This window comes from Patiria miniata, unplaced genomic scaffold, assembly GCF_015706575.1.
Source record: "Patiria miniata isolate m_02_andy unplaced genomic scaffold, ASM1570657v1 HiC_scaffold_5, whole genome shotgun sequence".
NCBI lineage: Eukaryota > Metazoa > Echinodermata > Asteroidea > Valvatida > Asterinidae > Patiria > Patiria miniata.
Genome location: NW_024037072.1, coordinates 20,055,350 through 20,072,898, shown reverse-complemented (window position 1 = coordinate 20,072,898; position 17,549 = coordinate 20,055,350). Strand labels below are relative to the sequence as shown.

At 39.6% G+C, this 17,549-nt stretch overlaps 1 protein-coding gene across 1 annotated transcript; it reads right to left on the bottom strand.

Moving 5' to 3' along the window:
* Positions 1-1,368: 1,368 nt before the first annotated feature.
* Positions 1,369-15,609, bottom strand: LOC119740831 (activator of 90 kDa heat shock protein ATPase homolog 1-like). Its single transcript, XM_038216275.1, has 10 exons — positions 15,328-15,609; positions 12,317-12,396; positions 10,983-11,093; positions 9,995-10,080; positions 9,210-9,330; positions 8,375-8,457; positions 6,351-6,506; positions 5,098-5,199; positions 4,397-4,451; positions 1,369-3,562 (listed from the first exon to the last, which is right to left on the bottom strand). The coding sequence occupies exons 1-10, from the start codon at positions 15,405-15,407 to the stop codon at positions 3,390-3,392; spliced, it is 1,047 nt and encodes a 348-aa protein (XP_038072203.1). The 5' UTR covers positions 15,408-15,609; the 3' UTR covers positions 1,369-3,389.
* Between the last annotated feature and the right edge of the window lie 1,940 nt (positions 15,610-17,549).

The window sequence follows — 17,549 nt, the reverse complement described above, 5'->3', positions numbered from 1 at the left end:
ACAGCCGTATGCATTATCAGCAAGACAGACAATCCCAGATGTCATCAGCAAAGGCCTTCACAAAGCCGCACTCGGGTTGACCTTGCAATGACGCAGACCAGTTTGGAACTAGCTTTTCAGGGTCAAGCTGCGCCTGAGCTACGACCATCGGGAACATTTACCCGAGTGTAACTGCGATGATATTTTAATGATTGGCATCAGCCAGCGCTTGAAAAAAATCAACAGTCGCAAGAGTAGAAAAACTTCAAGTTCTGCGTGACTGAACGTGTTCCCGACTGGTGGGAATCAATCGCAGTGGACCTATGTAAAGTTCAACATCATGCGCACGCTGCACAACCAGATCGTCTAATTTCATTGTGAATTGTCGTGGCGTGGTTGCGATTATTGTGTGTCGAGATGCTGCTTGTTCGACGGTAATCACACGACTTCTCGGTCTTGTGACCTTAGCCTGACTTTTGTGCTAGATGCCAATGGTTCCGCCCAGTGCAAGCAAACCGAGGGTCGACCTGAGGCCGGCTTAAAATTTAACATCATAGAGGTCTAAAGGTGCCATTTCAGCAAATACAATCCAAGTCTCTTTGTGGTGATTCCTCAACACCCTGGTTGACTAAATAGTGGCATATCCGGTTGGGGGAGGGGGGAGGGGGGAGGGGAAAACTTGTTAAAGGGAAAGTACAACATTTGCTTTTGCTGCACTTTTCAGAAATAAATCGATTTGGAGGATTAGTATGTTAAAGCAAATATTGTTAAAATGACTTGTTTCACGTTTTGGGCTAGTAGATGCTGGAAAAACCAAGAAAACCAGTTATGTTCTTGTAGTCTGGTTCCCTGACCCCGTTTAAAATGAAAGGGAGAATTTATAGACTTTGGGGAATTGTAAGGTCAGAGAATCAGTCTAGCAGGCTTGTACCTCTTCACAGTTGTGTAATCAATTGCAAAGAAAACGCGGAATAACTAATCATGAAAAATTAGGAGCAGTTTTTGAAAAAAAGCCAGTTTTCTCCAACGCTGGTCGGCCGACCAGCGTTGGAAAAATAGCATTTTTCTTGAAAATGTCAGCACACCAGGAGCCACGATTTTACAGGATGCTTTTAGACTGTCATTCCCTAACAATCCAGTTTGGTATTTTGTGATAGTTTGATCATTTCGTTTTGTGATGTTTGCAAATGTATCTTCCCTTTAAGCGCTTCAAGACCTTTGCTATAAAGCGCTATATAAGCACCACATTATTATTTTCATTATTGACTCCAGTGCATTCTTCTTTGAAGATGGAACGTGTCTTTGCATGTAGGATGAATGTGCGGACGAAATTGAACACATCAAATAAAACAGTACATGTACAGTAACACACACCACTGTCGTTTCCTGTTTGTTTCTATTCCTCATGTTTGTCAAATGTTTTATTTCCAAAAAATATTGAACAGTTAAAAAAATCCCATTAAACTAAAACTGACACACATTCCATTCTCGGTATACAGTATATATGAGCCTCTGTTCGTGAATCACATATTTTCCGGGAATTAATGCGTTATATTAAAAATTAAAGTAAAAAGAATCTGCAACTGAAAAAAAATTCACTCAATTTTATTAATTATAAACACTGCAGACATCAAGTAGTAATTTCAGTGTGTGTATTCAGCAACATATCGCGCTAGTATCTTTTACATTTTTTTTTCATAAAGATCATTCTTGCATATTAAAGGTGGCATGATTAACAGAGCCTTCAATATATTCACGATGTTTAATCAGTTTTACTCCTATTCAAATTGTTCTATAACGGTGCTCGACCAGCTTCGCCTGACTTTTACTGTACAAGTTAAGAAATATAATACTTTGCAAAGTGTGCAATGTAGTATTGACAGTGTTATCTATAAATCTTAATACTTTTGCCTTTGTTTAATTTTTAAAAATCTAAAAAAATCTTCCTGTAATCACTATAAATCCCACATAGATACGGGGAAACCCCCAATTCTTCTGTGACTATGCGATGGGTTGAGGAACATCACAGGATAAGGATAGTGTTACAGTAATTGATAAAAAGTTCACCGATGTAAACAATAATATATGGTCAGGAGATACAAGTGTAAGGATGGTCAATATAACGTGCAAGTCTCGCTGGTCCACGTTCGCTTTTTCTTTGAACGTCTTGGCACAAAACACTGACGAGTGTAGTCACAGACTCCCACGTTTGAATTTACCCAATTCGGGCGATTCACAATGCATTGCGCCACCAAGAGTTTGCCGTGAAGAATCCATTTTTCAAGTTCACAGTCACAGGCTCATTTGAACGGGTGTCAGTAGACAATTTGAGCTAATTTGTTATAGATTGGGGCATAGCGTTCTGCTGCCTTACACAAAACACCATATTGATAAACAGAAAAAAAAAGGGCAAACATATACTCGAATCATACGCTTACGAAACTACTGACCGGAAAAACTAACAATTTCAAGAGTCCCGCGCTGCGAGTTTGTCGACTATCTCCCACAATGCACTGGTAAAAATGAACTCCCCGTGGCAAACTCTTGGTGGCGCACTGCATTGTGAATCGCCCGAATTGTCATTTGCGTGATCGATGAAATGGAAGTTGAGGTCAACAATTTTGATTTTACAATAGTCATCAATTCACAATATTTTCAATATGTTGAAAATAAGATTGGAAACTTTTCATGGCGGTAGTATAAACCGCCATGAGGCTTTGCGATAACACCATGTGGGAGAATCTCTTTTGAGGTGTGTAGTTCTGAAAAAGAAAAGAACTGGTTGGTTGTAAACTCAACGTTTTGATCAGTATGCTCTGATCATCTTCGTAGCCCTCCTGAAGATGATCAGAGCATACTGATCGGAACGTTGACTTCACAACCAACCGGGTTCTTTTCAGAACCACACACATCAAACGAGATTTGTCCAAATGGTGTGACCACAAACCTTCACTCGTTTAAATGTTGTAAATTGTAATGCTTTCTTTTCATTCTGTCCACATTTTTTTTCCAGCTGTAAAAACCCCACGGTTTCTCTCTAAGTTCAAACAATACCTGAGAACTAGCACAACATTCACAGCAATATGTCGACAGTGAGGACTTGTATTTTGTACAAATAAATATTCATGATTTTGACATGATCGTCTGCCACAATCACGGACCAATTTCACGACGCTGCTACGCACAAAAACTGCTCAGCACAGTAAAAGTCTGGCTTATAAAAGCAGGTTACCAGCCAAAACTCCATGTGATGTATATTGCTCTTGATTAGTATTCAGCTGTTGTTTGCTTAGCATGAAAATCACATGAGTTTTGGCTGATTATAAGCCAGACTTTTTTTTTTGTGCAAAGCACATTTTTGTGCTTAGCAGCGCCGCGAAATTGGGCCCGGATCCCGGTTGTAACTGACATCAAAAGAGCTGAGCCCCATAGCCAAACGTGGCCATGATGGCGTGCCAGTAGTAGTTTATCCAGCCGGCTTTCGTCCTGTCATAGTCGGCTACGGGGATGCCCGTCTGGTTCAGGGTCAGTTTGGTGCAATCGCTCTTCTGGGTCAACTTGATGGTGACCGTTGAGAAGTGGGCTGTGAACAAGAACAAAAGACACTCGTTACTTTTCCTAAAATACAGTGCGAGTCAGAATGATCTGGAACCAAATTTAAGAAAATATTTAAAATATGTAGCAATTATCAAAACAAGTGCAAATGAGATATGTTATAGGCTGGTATTTTGGACTTGTTTGGTGAAAGTTTCATGTATACCCATGGTACCATTTTGAAGAAAAGCGCTAGCAAAGAACACACACTAAAAAACACTCTGACCATGCGTTCCATGGTTCAACAAATTACTTGAAAATCGCATACTGATGTGAAGCAGTGTAATAACAAATAAAAACCTAGTCATGGTGACTGACTCACTTGAAGTAATTGACACATTTTTAAAATAAAGGCAAAATCAATTCCGTGTGCAGACTGGAACATGAGCCACTTCAATGAAAATGGCATAACTCCTCACCACAGCCACTAATTTGAAACATTCAAAATTCCTGTGTGAGACAAGGTAATACAACTCATATGAAAAACTCAGTTTTTCTCAAAAAACTCTATTTGCCACAAAAAAAACTGGTGAACTAGGGTCCAAATCACTCTGACTCGCCCTGTTTTCTGTGACAGTTTTAGACCGTAATTTCTTCCCTGTAAAGGCGACACTTTTTGGATGATTTATAGAGGTGTACCTATCAGTGTTCAAATATTACATGGTTTGAGGGTGGATAGTCGATATTAGTGCCCTGAGGGGTTGAAAGTTGACAAACTAGTTTTTAAGGGGAAGATGTAGACTGGGTAGTGAGAGAGCCTTATTTTACCTCTTTTTTATTTCTCAGTTAATTTTAGAATTTATTTTTAAATTCGAATACATACCTTCTGGCCAGGTTTTGAATCTCCAACGCTGAACAATTTTATGGGAAGCACGATCCTGGTGGTAAATTATAATAAAATAAAAAAAATAAAACAAGTGATCCGCAGACCGCACGTGTCGCCTTTTTGTGTGGTTGATCCCTATATGTTTTGTGTTCTTAAAAAAAGTGAAATTTTGTGCATTTTTAAACAACCTCAAATGACTCCTAGGTGACCTTTGACCTCTGATTTTGGAAGACTTGTGATGAACTCCCACCCAAGGATCACTCCATCCAAGTTACATTGAAATCCATCAAATTCTGACGCAAATTACAACAATGACCTCTAATGACCCCTACATGACCTTTGACCTCAGTAATCCGATGAAGATTTGTGTCTTCTCACCCAAGGGTCACTGCATCCAAGTTTCATCAAAATCCATGAAAACATGTAGAAGTTATACATTATTTTCAAAACTTTAACCTACGGGTCTACAGTCATACAGAATTAAGGACTGGTTAGTGTCCCCCAAAACTTTGTTTAGGCGAAACAAAAACTGAAGTGCAATGTGTACCTGAACATTTCTCGGCTAATTAATAAAAAAAAGTTGACTATGGATCGGTATGCATGAATGTGAGATACGACCTACATGTATTTAAACAAGAAAACAAGTTAAATAGCAATTAATTGAAATTTGTTTAAGCCAACAAACTAGGTTGACTCACCAATGATATAAACTCTCCAGTCACGTTGCCACCAAACAGACTGAACTTGCCGCCGTTTTCCACTTCCATAACCGCTTGGGATTGGGTGAATGCCGAAACTCTCTGCAGACATTAAACACAATAAATACAATAACAAGATCACACTGGGGCAATGAAATGCCATGCGCCAATAGTCCCCTCCTCCCCCCCCCCCCCCCCCCCTTCACCCCCACTCACCCCCCCGACAGTACAAAAGAGACAGGGAAGATGGACACTTTCACATATCCTGAACTGCATGTTACTGCTGTGCCGAATTCAATCAAATTTAACTTTCTTTTTATCCCCTGGCTTTCAAGCCAGACAGGGGGATATTGCGATCGCGTATTCCTTCTGTGTGTCGTCAATAGGGGACGTTAAACAATAGAGGACAATAGGGTCCCCAATTCCTGAGAGGTCCCTAATTTGGATTCATGTACAAAACATATTGAAGGTCTTCCTAAAAAAAAAAGAGTACAAACAAAAGAGGGACAATAGGGGGTCCCCAATTGCAGGCAAATACACACTTGTGTGTGTGTGTGTTCCATTTCACTGTAAAGTTCAGTCATCAATCTCAACCAAACTTGAAAGGTGGTCTGTGGAGAGAAGGCCGACGTCGACAAAAATCCTCTCCAATATGGATATTTACGAGGTCTCTAGAGAGCTCAGCTCAGGATTACTAATGACTCTAAACATATCTTAGTCCGGTGTCTCGTACTCGGTAACCTATCTGTGCATGTCCTAATCCTTGCAAACAACACGGCACATAATATGACAAGAGTACAAATGAATTTGATGAAAATACCTTTTATTTTCAACCTGAACAGGTATCTCATCCGTTTCAGTCCTATTGTAAACCTTTTCATCATCATAAATATTTCGAAATACGAAAGAAATAATTGCACAGTGGGCTTACAGTAAAATGTTTCACTGTTTGAAGTACTTGTGAGTGAATACTTTACTCAGCAACCCAAAGTGCTATTTTCAGGATTTGTTCAGTATTTGAAAGAAAAAGCTCTCGGCTTTAATCTGATACCCAAAACATAAACTGTAAACTGTGACGAAATATGTATCATATTTGCGAGATTTTTTTTAAAGCTGTGAAAAGAGGACGATGTGAGGTTTTTTTTCATGGGGGGGGGGAAATCCTATATTTAGAAGGGAATCTTTGCTTATGTTAAGCAGAGCCAAGCAAACGGGCCCTGATCTTCAATCCACGCTAGGCATCCTTCTCTCACCTGGGGGTCCGTGAGCACCTGATACAGCTCCTCAGCCGCACACTTGAATTCCTCGGTTGCCGTCAGATTCTGCGTGTCAATCTGGACTCCAATCTGCGTGTTCTTCATGTTTTCTTGGTTGACCTGGTGTTGTTGCTGGATGGTAGACGGGGAAGCCTAAAAGAGACGATTAAAAAAGCATGTATCTCTGAATCAAAACAATTTTAAGCGAGATGCAAATCTCGTTATGAAGCATCGTTTTGTTTTTCTCCAGTCCAACCATGCCTCTGTAAATATTTATAAATGGCAGCGGTAGGTAGGAAGCACAGCAAACTGCCCGTCAATTTGGCAGATTTTGCTTAAAACAGTGACGGATCGATAGCAGTCTCCACCCACACACAAAATTCAGGGTAGCACAACTATTCTGCTATACAGCATGTGTCAATAAAAACGCAGGATTCAAAGCGATTTTTTTTCTGAGAAAATTATGCTACTGGTGTGCCTAATTTGATAAGGACTTTATTGTCCATAATTTCATCTTTGACAAGATTTTTGTTTGGTGGAAGTTGGACTTTTGGTTCAAAAGTTATGACAAGTTTTGTGAAGCCCTTCTGAAGCGGGTTGGTCTGATTCAATGACCTTAACACAACGACCAGTTATGTACAATGTAAGTATGCATTGAAGACAATTAAACCAGAACAAAACTTTCTTTGAAACAACTGATGATAAGTATCACTTAAATTTAATAACTGGACTATCATTGTTTCAAAGCATCATGAATTATTGACTAATAACATTGATTGTGGACTAAAGGATTATGTAAGCCTAATCCTGCCACACATGTCCTTCTTTGTGATCCACAAATACTTTCACAAATCAGACCAGCTTGGAATTTATAACCCTTCTTCAATGTACTCTATCTCTGAACAGGATTGTCTAAATGAGATGGGACAAAAAGCATAGTGAAGAGAAGGAAAGGTACTTTGAAAAGAGGGTTAACATTATGATGAATAGGGGTGGTTTATATTCTTAATATTTTTGTTTCTAATCCTGCGTTTTTATTGACACACGCTGTATATTATCATTCTACTTTTTAACCCTACCTGTCCCAAATCCTCCAGAATCCTCTTTGTATGAGTGGAGAATTTCGAAGGATTGTGGCAAAAATGTGTCGGTTGATTTTGGAGCACGCACTGAATCAAGGTCTTGTGTGAAGGCTGTACCTTGCCTTGTTTATGCTTAGCCATGCATACATTTAGGATTATAACACCTCACCCACAGATTCTGTGTCATGATTGGCCGAGAGCGAGTCACATGGTACTTTCTATTTTTGCTAACTTTCAGCGCACGGCCAAAAGTACTATATCCACAGCAACCAAAGTACCGGTACTATACCCGTAGCAACCAAAGTACTATACGCACTGTGTGCAAAATGCATAGGGGTGTGTGTGTTGCGCGTTGCGCGTATTGTTTCCAAGTGCGAGCGCTACAGAGCTGGGTTCAAACATTTCGTGAAGGGGTAGTTAGAAAAAGAGCAAGTTAATTTTAACTAATTTGGTATTCAAATAGAAGTCAAGTTGTATTGTATTCAGATTAAATTAATCAGTTATTGCTTAAAATCAAGCAGAATCTGTGGGAGAGGTGTTATAAAACAAATATTGACTGCTTTATATCGTGGTTCGCCTCGAGAAAAATAGAATGCTGAATGGATCACCTCGGGAGGCTAGTTTTACTACATCACTCGAAGCATTCAATATTTGTATATTTGAAAAGTGGCATCTCTGATTGCTCCCTGCCTTCATAAAGCAGGATTGACTGGCTGTGATTTTTATGAAACCTGATACAGCTATGCTTTGACTGCAGGAGACTGAAAGGCCAGCTGTGCCTACCAGTCACCTGGTAAATTGTCTGTTGATGGAATTGGACTGTCACAGTGCCTACAAGAAATATGATCTGACTGTTGTAAAAGGCATGGCAGGGAACAGGATTGAAGTTTTGACTGTCTGTGACTGATCAAACAAAAGAACGGTTAGTGTAGAAAATACCTTGGGAGGTGTGGGCTTAGACACGGCCGGTTGTGATTCCTTCTGTGTGTCTGCTGACGGCAGTATCATTCCTTTACTCATATCTTTGAAAGAGAAAAGAAAAAAAAAGAGTAAAAAACCACACCACACTAATTTAATTAAATTGATTGTTAAGAAGAATTTGATCTCTGAATGCTGTAATTCGACAACAGCCGAGACAAATTAAATCTGTATTGCAGAATATTCTTGTTCCAAGTGCTTAAAGCTATAGTCCATCATTTGTAATTTGTGCATTTTGTTCGTTTGAAGCAACAAAAGTGTTCAAAATCTAATGAAGGATACTGAACAACTAACCCGATGGAGTTTCAGCTCAGCTTCAGTTGTATATTCTGAGAAAAACAGCATTCTAGGATCTCAATTTCAAATCAGAAGTTGCTAAATCATGTTTTGAATTGTTTTGAATTGCAGCTTTACGCGATGTCGCGCACTGATCCGACGAATTATAGCAACCGCGCGCGCCTGTGCGTCGTTCCAATGCTTGCGCGCACTGCGCCGAATAACAAAACGAACTACTAATTTAAATTTTCCTACGGTGCTTCTTAAGACGCATCGTTGGAAATGCCTTCTTTCGTTGATTTCTTCAAAATGAGAGCTTGCCAGAAAGAATAATTTCACAGGGAGTCCGGCTTACATGGACTCCGGCTTTAAGGTTGACCAACTTTTGCAATGATAAATGACTGAAATTCATCTCGGCCGAATTTGAATAATAGAATTGGTGAACTGGAATGAAAAACGTTTTAAAATAGCTGGGAAAGCCTATAATATATTGCTCTCTACCAATTCTCTGTGAACATACCTTCTTTGAGGAAGGTGATATATTTGCCAAGCTGTTCTCGGATGACGGTGGTGCCTTTGCTGCGCATTATTTCCTTCAGTATTCTGGACTCCTCGGTATTTTTCTTAGTCGTAACGGTAATCTGTTTACAGACAAACAACATGAATATAATTGATTGAGAGATATACAAATATTCATCATACAGAAATTTAGTTTCAGTGTAATTGGGAACAGCTCGTTTGGAGAATCGAGAAAGTGTTGAAAAAAATGTCCCCTAGTGAGTGCTCAGGATACAATGACATGATGGGACGTATTTCCAATGACATGTCCACCTGAGATTACCATGTGACAACAAAGATGGCGGTGTATGTGGAACGGTGCACGACAAAGGGATGCCGTTGTTAAAATTCCTTTTGATTAGCTTGTCACTAGACTTGTGAATGACATGTGATCAACATGTGATCAACATGTGATCAACATGTGATCGACATGTGATCGACATGTGAATGACTTATTCATAAGATGGAATTTTGCATCGGGGTGATGTAAAGCAAAATAGGTTTTGCCCTTCACCAACGTATAAACACTGTATACTCAGTGTGTTACCTCCCGAGTGAAAGTTGGAAAAAAATGTGAATGACTTGTGAATGACTTGTAAATGACTTGTGATCGACATGTGATCGACATGTGATCGACATGTGATTGACTTGTGATTAGTGCCCTGATCACAACCCTGTAAGTGACACACTGAACTTAGAATTGGAAATAGTAATCCTATGAGGAAGAGGGGGAAATGTTGAACTTACGTCTATCTGATCCAAATCATTCTCGTCGCTGAGGTTGGGGATTTCCACATGTCCCTTCAGTTTGGTACTGCAGTCTTTGAGGTTACCTTAACAGAAAACCAAAAAAAAATGTAATTATTTTATTGCCACTTCCATTTTTCATTTTCATTCACGAAGCACACTGTACTAAATTCTTTGACAAATTGAGAATTAATTTCATTGATGTTCTTTGTGCTAAAAAATTGCATTCCAAGTGCTCTTTCAATTTTTTTCTATAAAAAAAATGTCAACTTGCGTGTTTTATTCAAACAAACAAACAAAGTCCTTTTTCCTTTCTTGGGGACGTCTGCAACCCTCTGAACAGAAAGGGTGTTGGTTTGGGCACAAACAGAACAAAATTATTGTCTGGCAGCCAATAATTTGAAATTGTTGTTATAATTCAATAACAAAACATGGGCCGATTTTTTTTCATCCAATGTCTAATTTAAAAGTGACTAACTTTTGTGTTGCTAGAAGAGTAACAATTTAGAAAAGGAATATTTTTCTCGAGATGAGACTTGAAAATAGCACGAAGGAACACAACTGTAATATCGTGCACGTAAATGCGAAACTGCAAAATCTTCTAGTCAACCAGTTCATGTCGGATGACGTGTATGCACGCAAATGTATTGCGGTATTCTGAACGGATGACGGATGCATATACACACAACAAGTGTGGCCGGAAATATCTGTCAGCGACCTGCTCACAGCAAGCGAGGCTGGAAATATCAGGGTGTGCTACCCACAGATGACGGCCTGAACCCGTCTGGCATCGAGGTTCGTGAAAAACAATCCCGCGCCTGGGTCTGGTCATGTCAAAATAATCCCAGCGCGAACTGGTTAAGATCTGGAAGGGTAAAGGTTTAGTGTCACTGTATCATCGTGCATGTACTTAGCAAAACTCTCCAAAATCTTCTGGTCAAGCTTAAAAGGTTCTGGGAGGGTAAGGATTAGTGTCACATCGACAAACCTTGCCATTCTAGTTTGATGTTCCATTCATAGAAGAAGATGAGTTTGGCTTTCCTGTTGCTGGCTGATGCTTCACCCTCAATACTTGTCATCTCAATCACCTCGCATTCACCTAAAAACAGACACACAAAAAATAGCCACTTAGGCCTATACATTTTCCTGGGAAAGATTTCCATATACGAAGTTCACTCAACACCCTGTGTACATACCCTATGAGATTGGACTGAAAAAATCTAAGTGTTTTCTAAGAAAATGCTTGTATTTTCTCACTGCTCAAATTGACTTTGATGACATGAAATTGCTATCTGGGGGCTTGTTAGTCAATACAGAGGAAAACTAGTGAACTTCGTATATATGGAAATCTTTCCTTTTCCTGAATTTCTTTTCAATGTATAAGGTAAAGTGAAATAGAGTGACAAAAAAAATCCTCTTTCTTTCTTCTTTCACCCTCCTACTGTTTGATCAGTCACAGACAGTCAAACGGTTCTCCCACTTCCCCCGCCATGTATTTGTATGCAGGCTAGTAAAAAACCAGAGTGCTGAAAAATATGCAAAACCAAATCACTCTTAAGCCAATTCACTCTTCAGCTAACAAAATTCTCCAAAATTTTCATTGGGCAAAGAAAAGGTCCTCATTTCACCAACCAAGTTTGAAGACTTATTCCATTTTTAAAGGAGACTTTTCTTCAATATTTTAGCACATGAGAGGGAAGTCAAGTGATTTGAAAATGAGGCTAAAGACTAGACTGGTACATGTCCAACCATGGTCCAACTGTTTGAAAAGACTGCCCTCTTCATTCATTGTCATTAGTCTGGTGGCTGACTATGGAGAGATGTGTAGAAATAGAGACTAGTACCAGACATGCCAGATGCTTCTTTTGGCACAGTTGATTGATGCAGTACTGAAGCTGTGTTGGACTGGTTGTTTCATGTGCCAGTCTATTTTCTTGTATTGCACGTTCTCAATAGCTTAAGTTTTGGGACTCTCATATCATACACAGTATTGATAGTCCCAAATTTTCGGACTAGTAAAAAACAGTCAGATCACATTTGTGAAAACACTGTGACTAGTCAAATTTTATCAACAGACAAAAGAGACAATTGGTAGGTACAGCTGGCATGTCAATCAACTCAAGTCAAAGCATGGATATACATGTATCAGATTTACCAGGGAATTCTTAACTGTTAAAAACAATCGCTTGATTAATTTCGACTGCTGTGATGGCGTAGCTGAATTTGTCAGCAGAGAGAAAGAATAACTGTTTTCTCTGAATAACATGTCTTCATATGATGACAATGTTGAAATATGATTATTTCATGAATCCATGAACCAACCTTTATCGTCTTGGATTTTTAGACCAACCAATAATTCTTTCAGGTGCTCTTTAGATGAACAGGATGCATCTCGCTCCGTCCTGAAGAGAAAAGCCATGCAGAGAATGAATTAGAAGTAGTGTATGGATTAAGTTTACAACCTCCAATTGTCAATTGCAGTTTAGTGTTACACTTGTTAATCTGCACTAGCAGTTAGGCCCAAAAAAAAACAAGTCAGGTGTGTTTACAAACACAAATGCCCCGCAACCGTGACTGTTTCCATGACATAACACCACTCTAACATCAACTTACATGTACCTTGGTCAAATGGAACGTTCATTGACAGCATTAGTGTCTTCTGTAGGTTTTATATGAATTAATCCCTAATCCCTATGATCTCAGAATAAATACAAGATTTCTATTGTTTTAGCCACTGTGACCTTGACCCTTGACCTTTCGACCCCCAATGCGATAGGCTTCTTAGGATTGCCAAGGACAATCCACAAACCAAATTTGAAATTCATATGTAAAGTATATCTCAAGTTATCACGCTGACAAAATTTCTTTTGTTTTTGCCACTGTGACCTTGACCCTTGACCTTTTGGCCCCAAATGCAAAAGGCTTCTTAGGATTGCCAAGGACAATCCACAAACCAAATTTGAAGTTCATATGTAAAGTATTTCTCAAGTTATCGCGCTGACAAAATTTCTATTGTTTCAGCCACTGTGACCTTGACCCTTGACCTTTCGGCCCCAAATGCAATAGGCTTCTTAGGATTACCAAGAACAATATACAAACCAAATTTGAAGTTCATATGTAAAGTATTTCTCAAGTTATCGCGCTGACAAAATTTCTTTTGTTTTAGTCACTGTGACCTTGACCCTTGACCTTTTGGCCCCAAATGCAAACGGCTTCTTAGAATTGCCAAGGACAATCCACAAACCAAATTTGAAGTTCATATGTAAAGTATTTCTCAAGTTATCGCGCTGACAAAATTTCTATTGTTTCAGCCACTGTGACCTTGACCCTTGACCTTTCGGCCCCAAATGCAAAAGGCTTCTTAGGATTACCAAGGACAATCCACACACCAAATTTGAAGTTCATATGTAAAGTATTTCTCAAGTTATCGCGCTGACAAGATTTGTCCGGACACACACACCCACACACACACCCAGACTTGTTTCACATACCTAGTGTGGACTTTCCTTTCTTTTCGTGTAGTTAAGAAACACCAGTGGAAAAACTCATTTTTCTCAAACTGTGAAAACTCTTACAACCCAATTTTTTTTCAATGATTCCCTTTAGTGTTTCTCTTCATTCTGCTACAGATAAACCTAACCCAAAAATGCCTCTAAACCTGTTTTCCAGAAATGGGGAAACACTGTGTGGACGTGGGCAAGTCCACACTTCGTCGCTGCTACCTACATTATGTGGACGTCTTTTGTTCGGAAGTCCACACTGCGTATGTAAGACAAGCTCACCCACACACACACCCACACACCCACCCACCCACGGAAGGACAAGGCGGAAACAGTATGCCCCTTCGGCTTCGCCGCGGGGCATAAAAATAGTGGTGCTTCCGGTTTCCCCATCTACCCTATTTTGACAGCCCCTACCCTAATATTTTTATGGGAAAAATGATAAAAAATTGCGTGAGGCACAGAGACACTTTCGGAATGAAAGCCGCACTGTAGTTGGTCAAGAGAATTAAAGCGCCCTCAGTTGACGGCAAACGATGAGAGACGGCCGAGTGCGAGACTCCATTAATCCTGGTGAATGACATTCTGGCAAATTTCACCTTTTTGTTTGTCATTTGAGGGATTTCAACCCACCCTAGAGGTACAAATCCACATCAAGATAAAACTTAAGAAATATTGAGGCCGAACATTTCGCGACAGGAGAGTTTGGAGGTTGGGAAAAAATTGAAATTTTCTGCTACAGCAACTTCAGTTGGTCTTTCTGTAAGGTTTGTAAAAAAACTTACAGTTCTGGAAGTACATCCTGAACACATGTGAAAGCAAATATAGATTTCTAGGTAAAAGTACCCAACCTGCATACAAAATTATGTACGGCGGATCGATTTCGCTAGGTTCGAAATGATACAAGCATGACATGAATCAATATATATATTGAATCGAGATCGATTCAACCCTTACTTGTTAGCGATATGAACGTGAGTATGTCAAGAAGTACTGGGCATAGGTCTTGGGGTACAAATATACTGCGGTCGCTCAAGAACTCACAGGCCAACATGCTGGCAGGTTTATTGAATAATATTCGTGGAGTATACAACATGTTCGCGTTGATATGCCTATCTATGGATATTACGAGTAATACCCATAGGCCATAGGGTACTTTGGGTAATCCTTACTTTTAGGACACCTCTATTTTGTACGAGTTCTGTTCAAAACTGACTTTTGCAGATGACTGTCCAGTACCAAAGTGAATTTTGCAGGCTAAAGAAGTCTTTTTTCTTCAGACAAACTCATGTTAGTTATAATTTTGAAAGCACTTTCAAAGAAAATGTGACTTTCGTACCTTTTTTTGCAGTTTGCCATCTTGCTTTTAAAATGTATTTTCTGTTTGTCATCGTCGTCTTTAACCCCTCATAAATCAAAACCCTGCCCTCTTTCTACAAAATCAAACCTGCTGATATTCAAGAGGTGTCATTGCCAAATGTTCAAATGTGTCAATAAATATCAGAATGTCACTTTTGAGTGTCATTTAGTCAGCTGTTTTGGTGAGTCTTTTAACCTTATAATCTTATATAGGAAAGGGGTCCTAAAAGTAAGGATTACCGTACTTTGAAACTGATCAAACGCCATTGATTTTGTTGTACAATTCTCTTTTCAGAGATACAAAACATGATTTCTTTCTTTAAAAAATGAGATTCGCTGGACTCCCTATCTAATGTTTGTTTTGTTACACCGGAAATGCCGGAAGTTGTTCAATTTGTTGAATACAACAATGGTAATTGTCAAAGTCTGAACGTGACTTTGTTTTACCAGACTGCGTCTAGTAGTGTGACTCACCAATGCCAGTTGTTAACATTTGTAGCGTCCGATCTCTCTTCAACAATCCACCGAGGGTCACCTTGTCCCCACTTGGCCATCGTGTACACTTCAGAAAACTTACAGACTTACTTCGGAATAAGAAACGGCAACTGACCACACTGACCACCCACTCAATATAATAATGTACGCGGTCGGAAATAAGAAATTTCTCGAAATGACAAAAATACATGCAGTAAATGCCAAGTCTGGCTCCTGATACAAAGCACGTGTTCAGCCGTTTAAACAGCAAACAATTACCGCTAAATGCCTGAATGGGTCCAGACTACTCCTGAGTAACTGAAATGGCGCCCTCTAGCTATAGAGCAATTATGCCGTCGCGGTCTTTCAGTTTTTTTCCATGATATAGGCTAATTTTAATATTTTTGGAAATTAACTTTTTTGGGGATTCTTTCAGCAGTTTTCTTTGCCCCCCCCCCCAAAAAAAAAAGTTTTGAAAAATAATTTGGCGTGTTTTTTTCCCGGCTTATATATTGCTTGACGTTTAGGGGAAGGGGAAATGCGTCGTTGCACTTGATATATGCCTAGGTCTAAAGTCAACGCATGTAAAAAAAAAAGTTGACAGAAATATATTTCCATTCTGGATAACCTGTCTCGTGATTTGGCATTCCTACTAACATTTACAAACCCCCATTCCTCCCGTTAGTTGTGAACTTCAACCAAAATTATGATCATGCGCGACCGCCCTCAGATTGGCGAGTCCATAATATTTATACATGTGAATAACCATTTTCCCGCACCCCTTGATATGCCGGTACTATCTAGTTATATCTCTAGCTAAACATTCAACGTTTTCGTCGGATCTAGCTATTTCTATTCGAGAAGCAATGTCTGCCGAACTAACTTGGAAACTAGAGATTTGATTGTGGAAGCATCATCAGTGGAAACGTTTTTCTTGCTTGGTGCGCAATATATTTTTTGAAGCACTAAAAGATGCGTTCCCGTATACTATTTTCGAGTTTCACCTCCAAAAATAGATTTGTTTTTTATTGTTGTTTCAATCGCTATTTGCCTTGCAATATAAAAGTCATTCAGGTTTGAATGAGACATCGAACGAAAAAAAACACCGACGTTTAATAGTTATTATTTCTTCACAAAAGTCGATGCAGGGCGGGCAGCGGGCCCATTTATAGGCCTATGCACCAAAGGAAATTCCTTTTTTTTCCTGAAGGCCGGCTGCAGATGCCCAAGATTGGAATAACGTAGTGATTTCGTTGACAAAAAAAACGTACAAATTGACAATTCGTAAGTAGACAAAAATCAGGGGTTTTTTTTTCTAAAAGAGCACAGGGTATGCATTTTAAAGGACAATAACATCTTTTCCCTTTAAACTCCGGCAGCAATTTGAAGTCGTCGAAGACAGCAAACCAGTACCAAGCTGTTCTCAGAAATACAAGCATACCGTTAAATGTTCCTGACCCGTCCGTGCTGAATTACGAACTTGTTGGGTATCATTGACTTTCCCGTCGTCAGTCTTGAGCTGCTGCCCTAAGGCAAGCAAAGAAGGGTGGGGTGTGCATGGGAGGGGGCACGTCCCCATCCTGCATGTGGACCGTATGTGCCCTCATTAACAACCCCTCCCTAACTACCAGAGTTGTATTCGAGTCACCAAACATCGAGTCCGAGTCCGAGTCCTAAGTCAAGCAGGTCGAGTCCGAGTCCAAGTCATGCGTTTAATACAAAGGTCGAGTCCAAGTCCGAGTCACGAGTCACCAATTAAAATGAAAAGTTTTCCCCTGAGGTGCTGCCAAAACCTCATAGTGTAAATGTTTCCATTTTTTTCATAGCTTTTCTAAGTTATTTAAGAACTGTAAATACATGTGTAACTTGTCTAAGCCGAAGTACCACCTGAAAAGGATAATTATCAAGCTTGCATTTCATCAATATCTTTGCATTTACGCACTACAGTGTATGTGTACTACGTTTCTTCTGCACCGCACAGGCTGTGTATCGCTTTGCAGGAGAGGCTTGCCTTCAAAATGACTTGTAATTATACTGTTGAAAAAAACAATAAGTGATTTGTGGTAATTTTGGTCGAGTCCCGAGTCCAATTCCTAGTCCGAATGCCTGAGTCCGAGTCATTTGTCAATGTAACTCGAGTCCAAGTCCGAGTCACGATAAATGAGACTCGAGTCGGACTCCAGTCCGAGTCACGAGTCATGTGCGAGTCTGCTATTAACTTA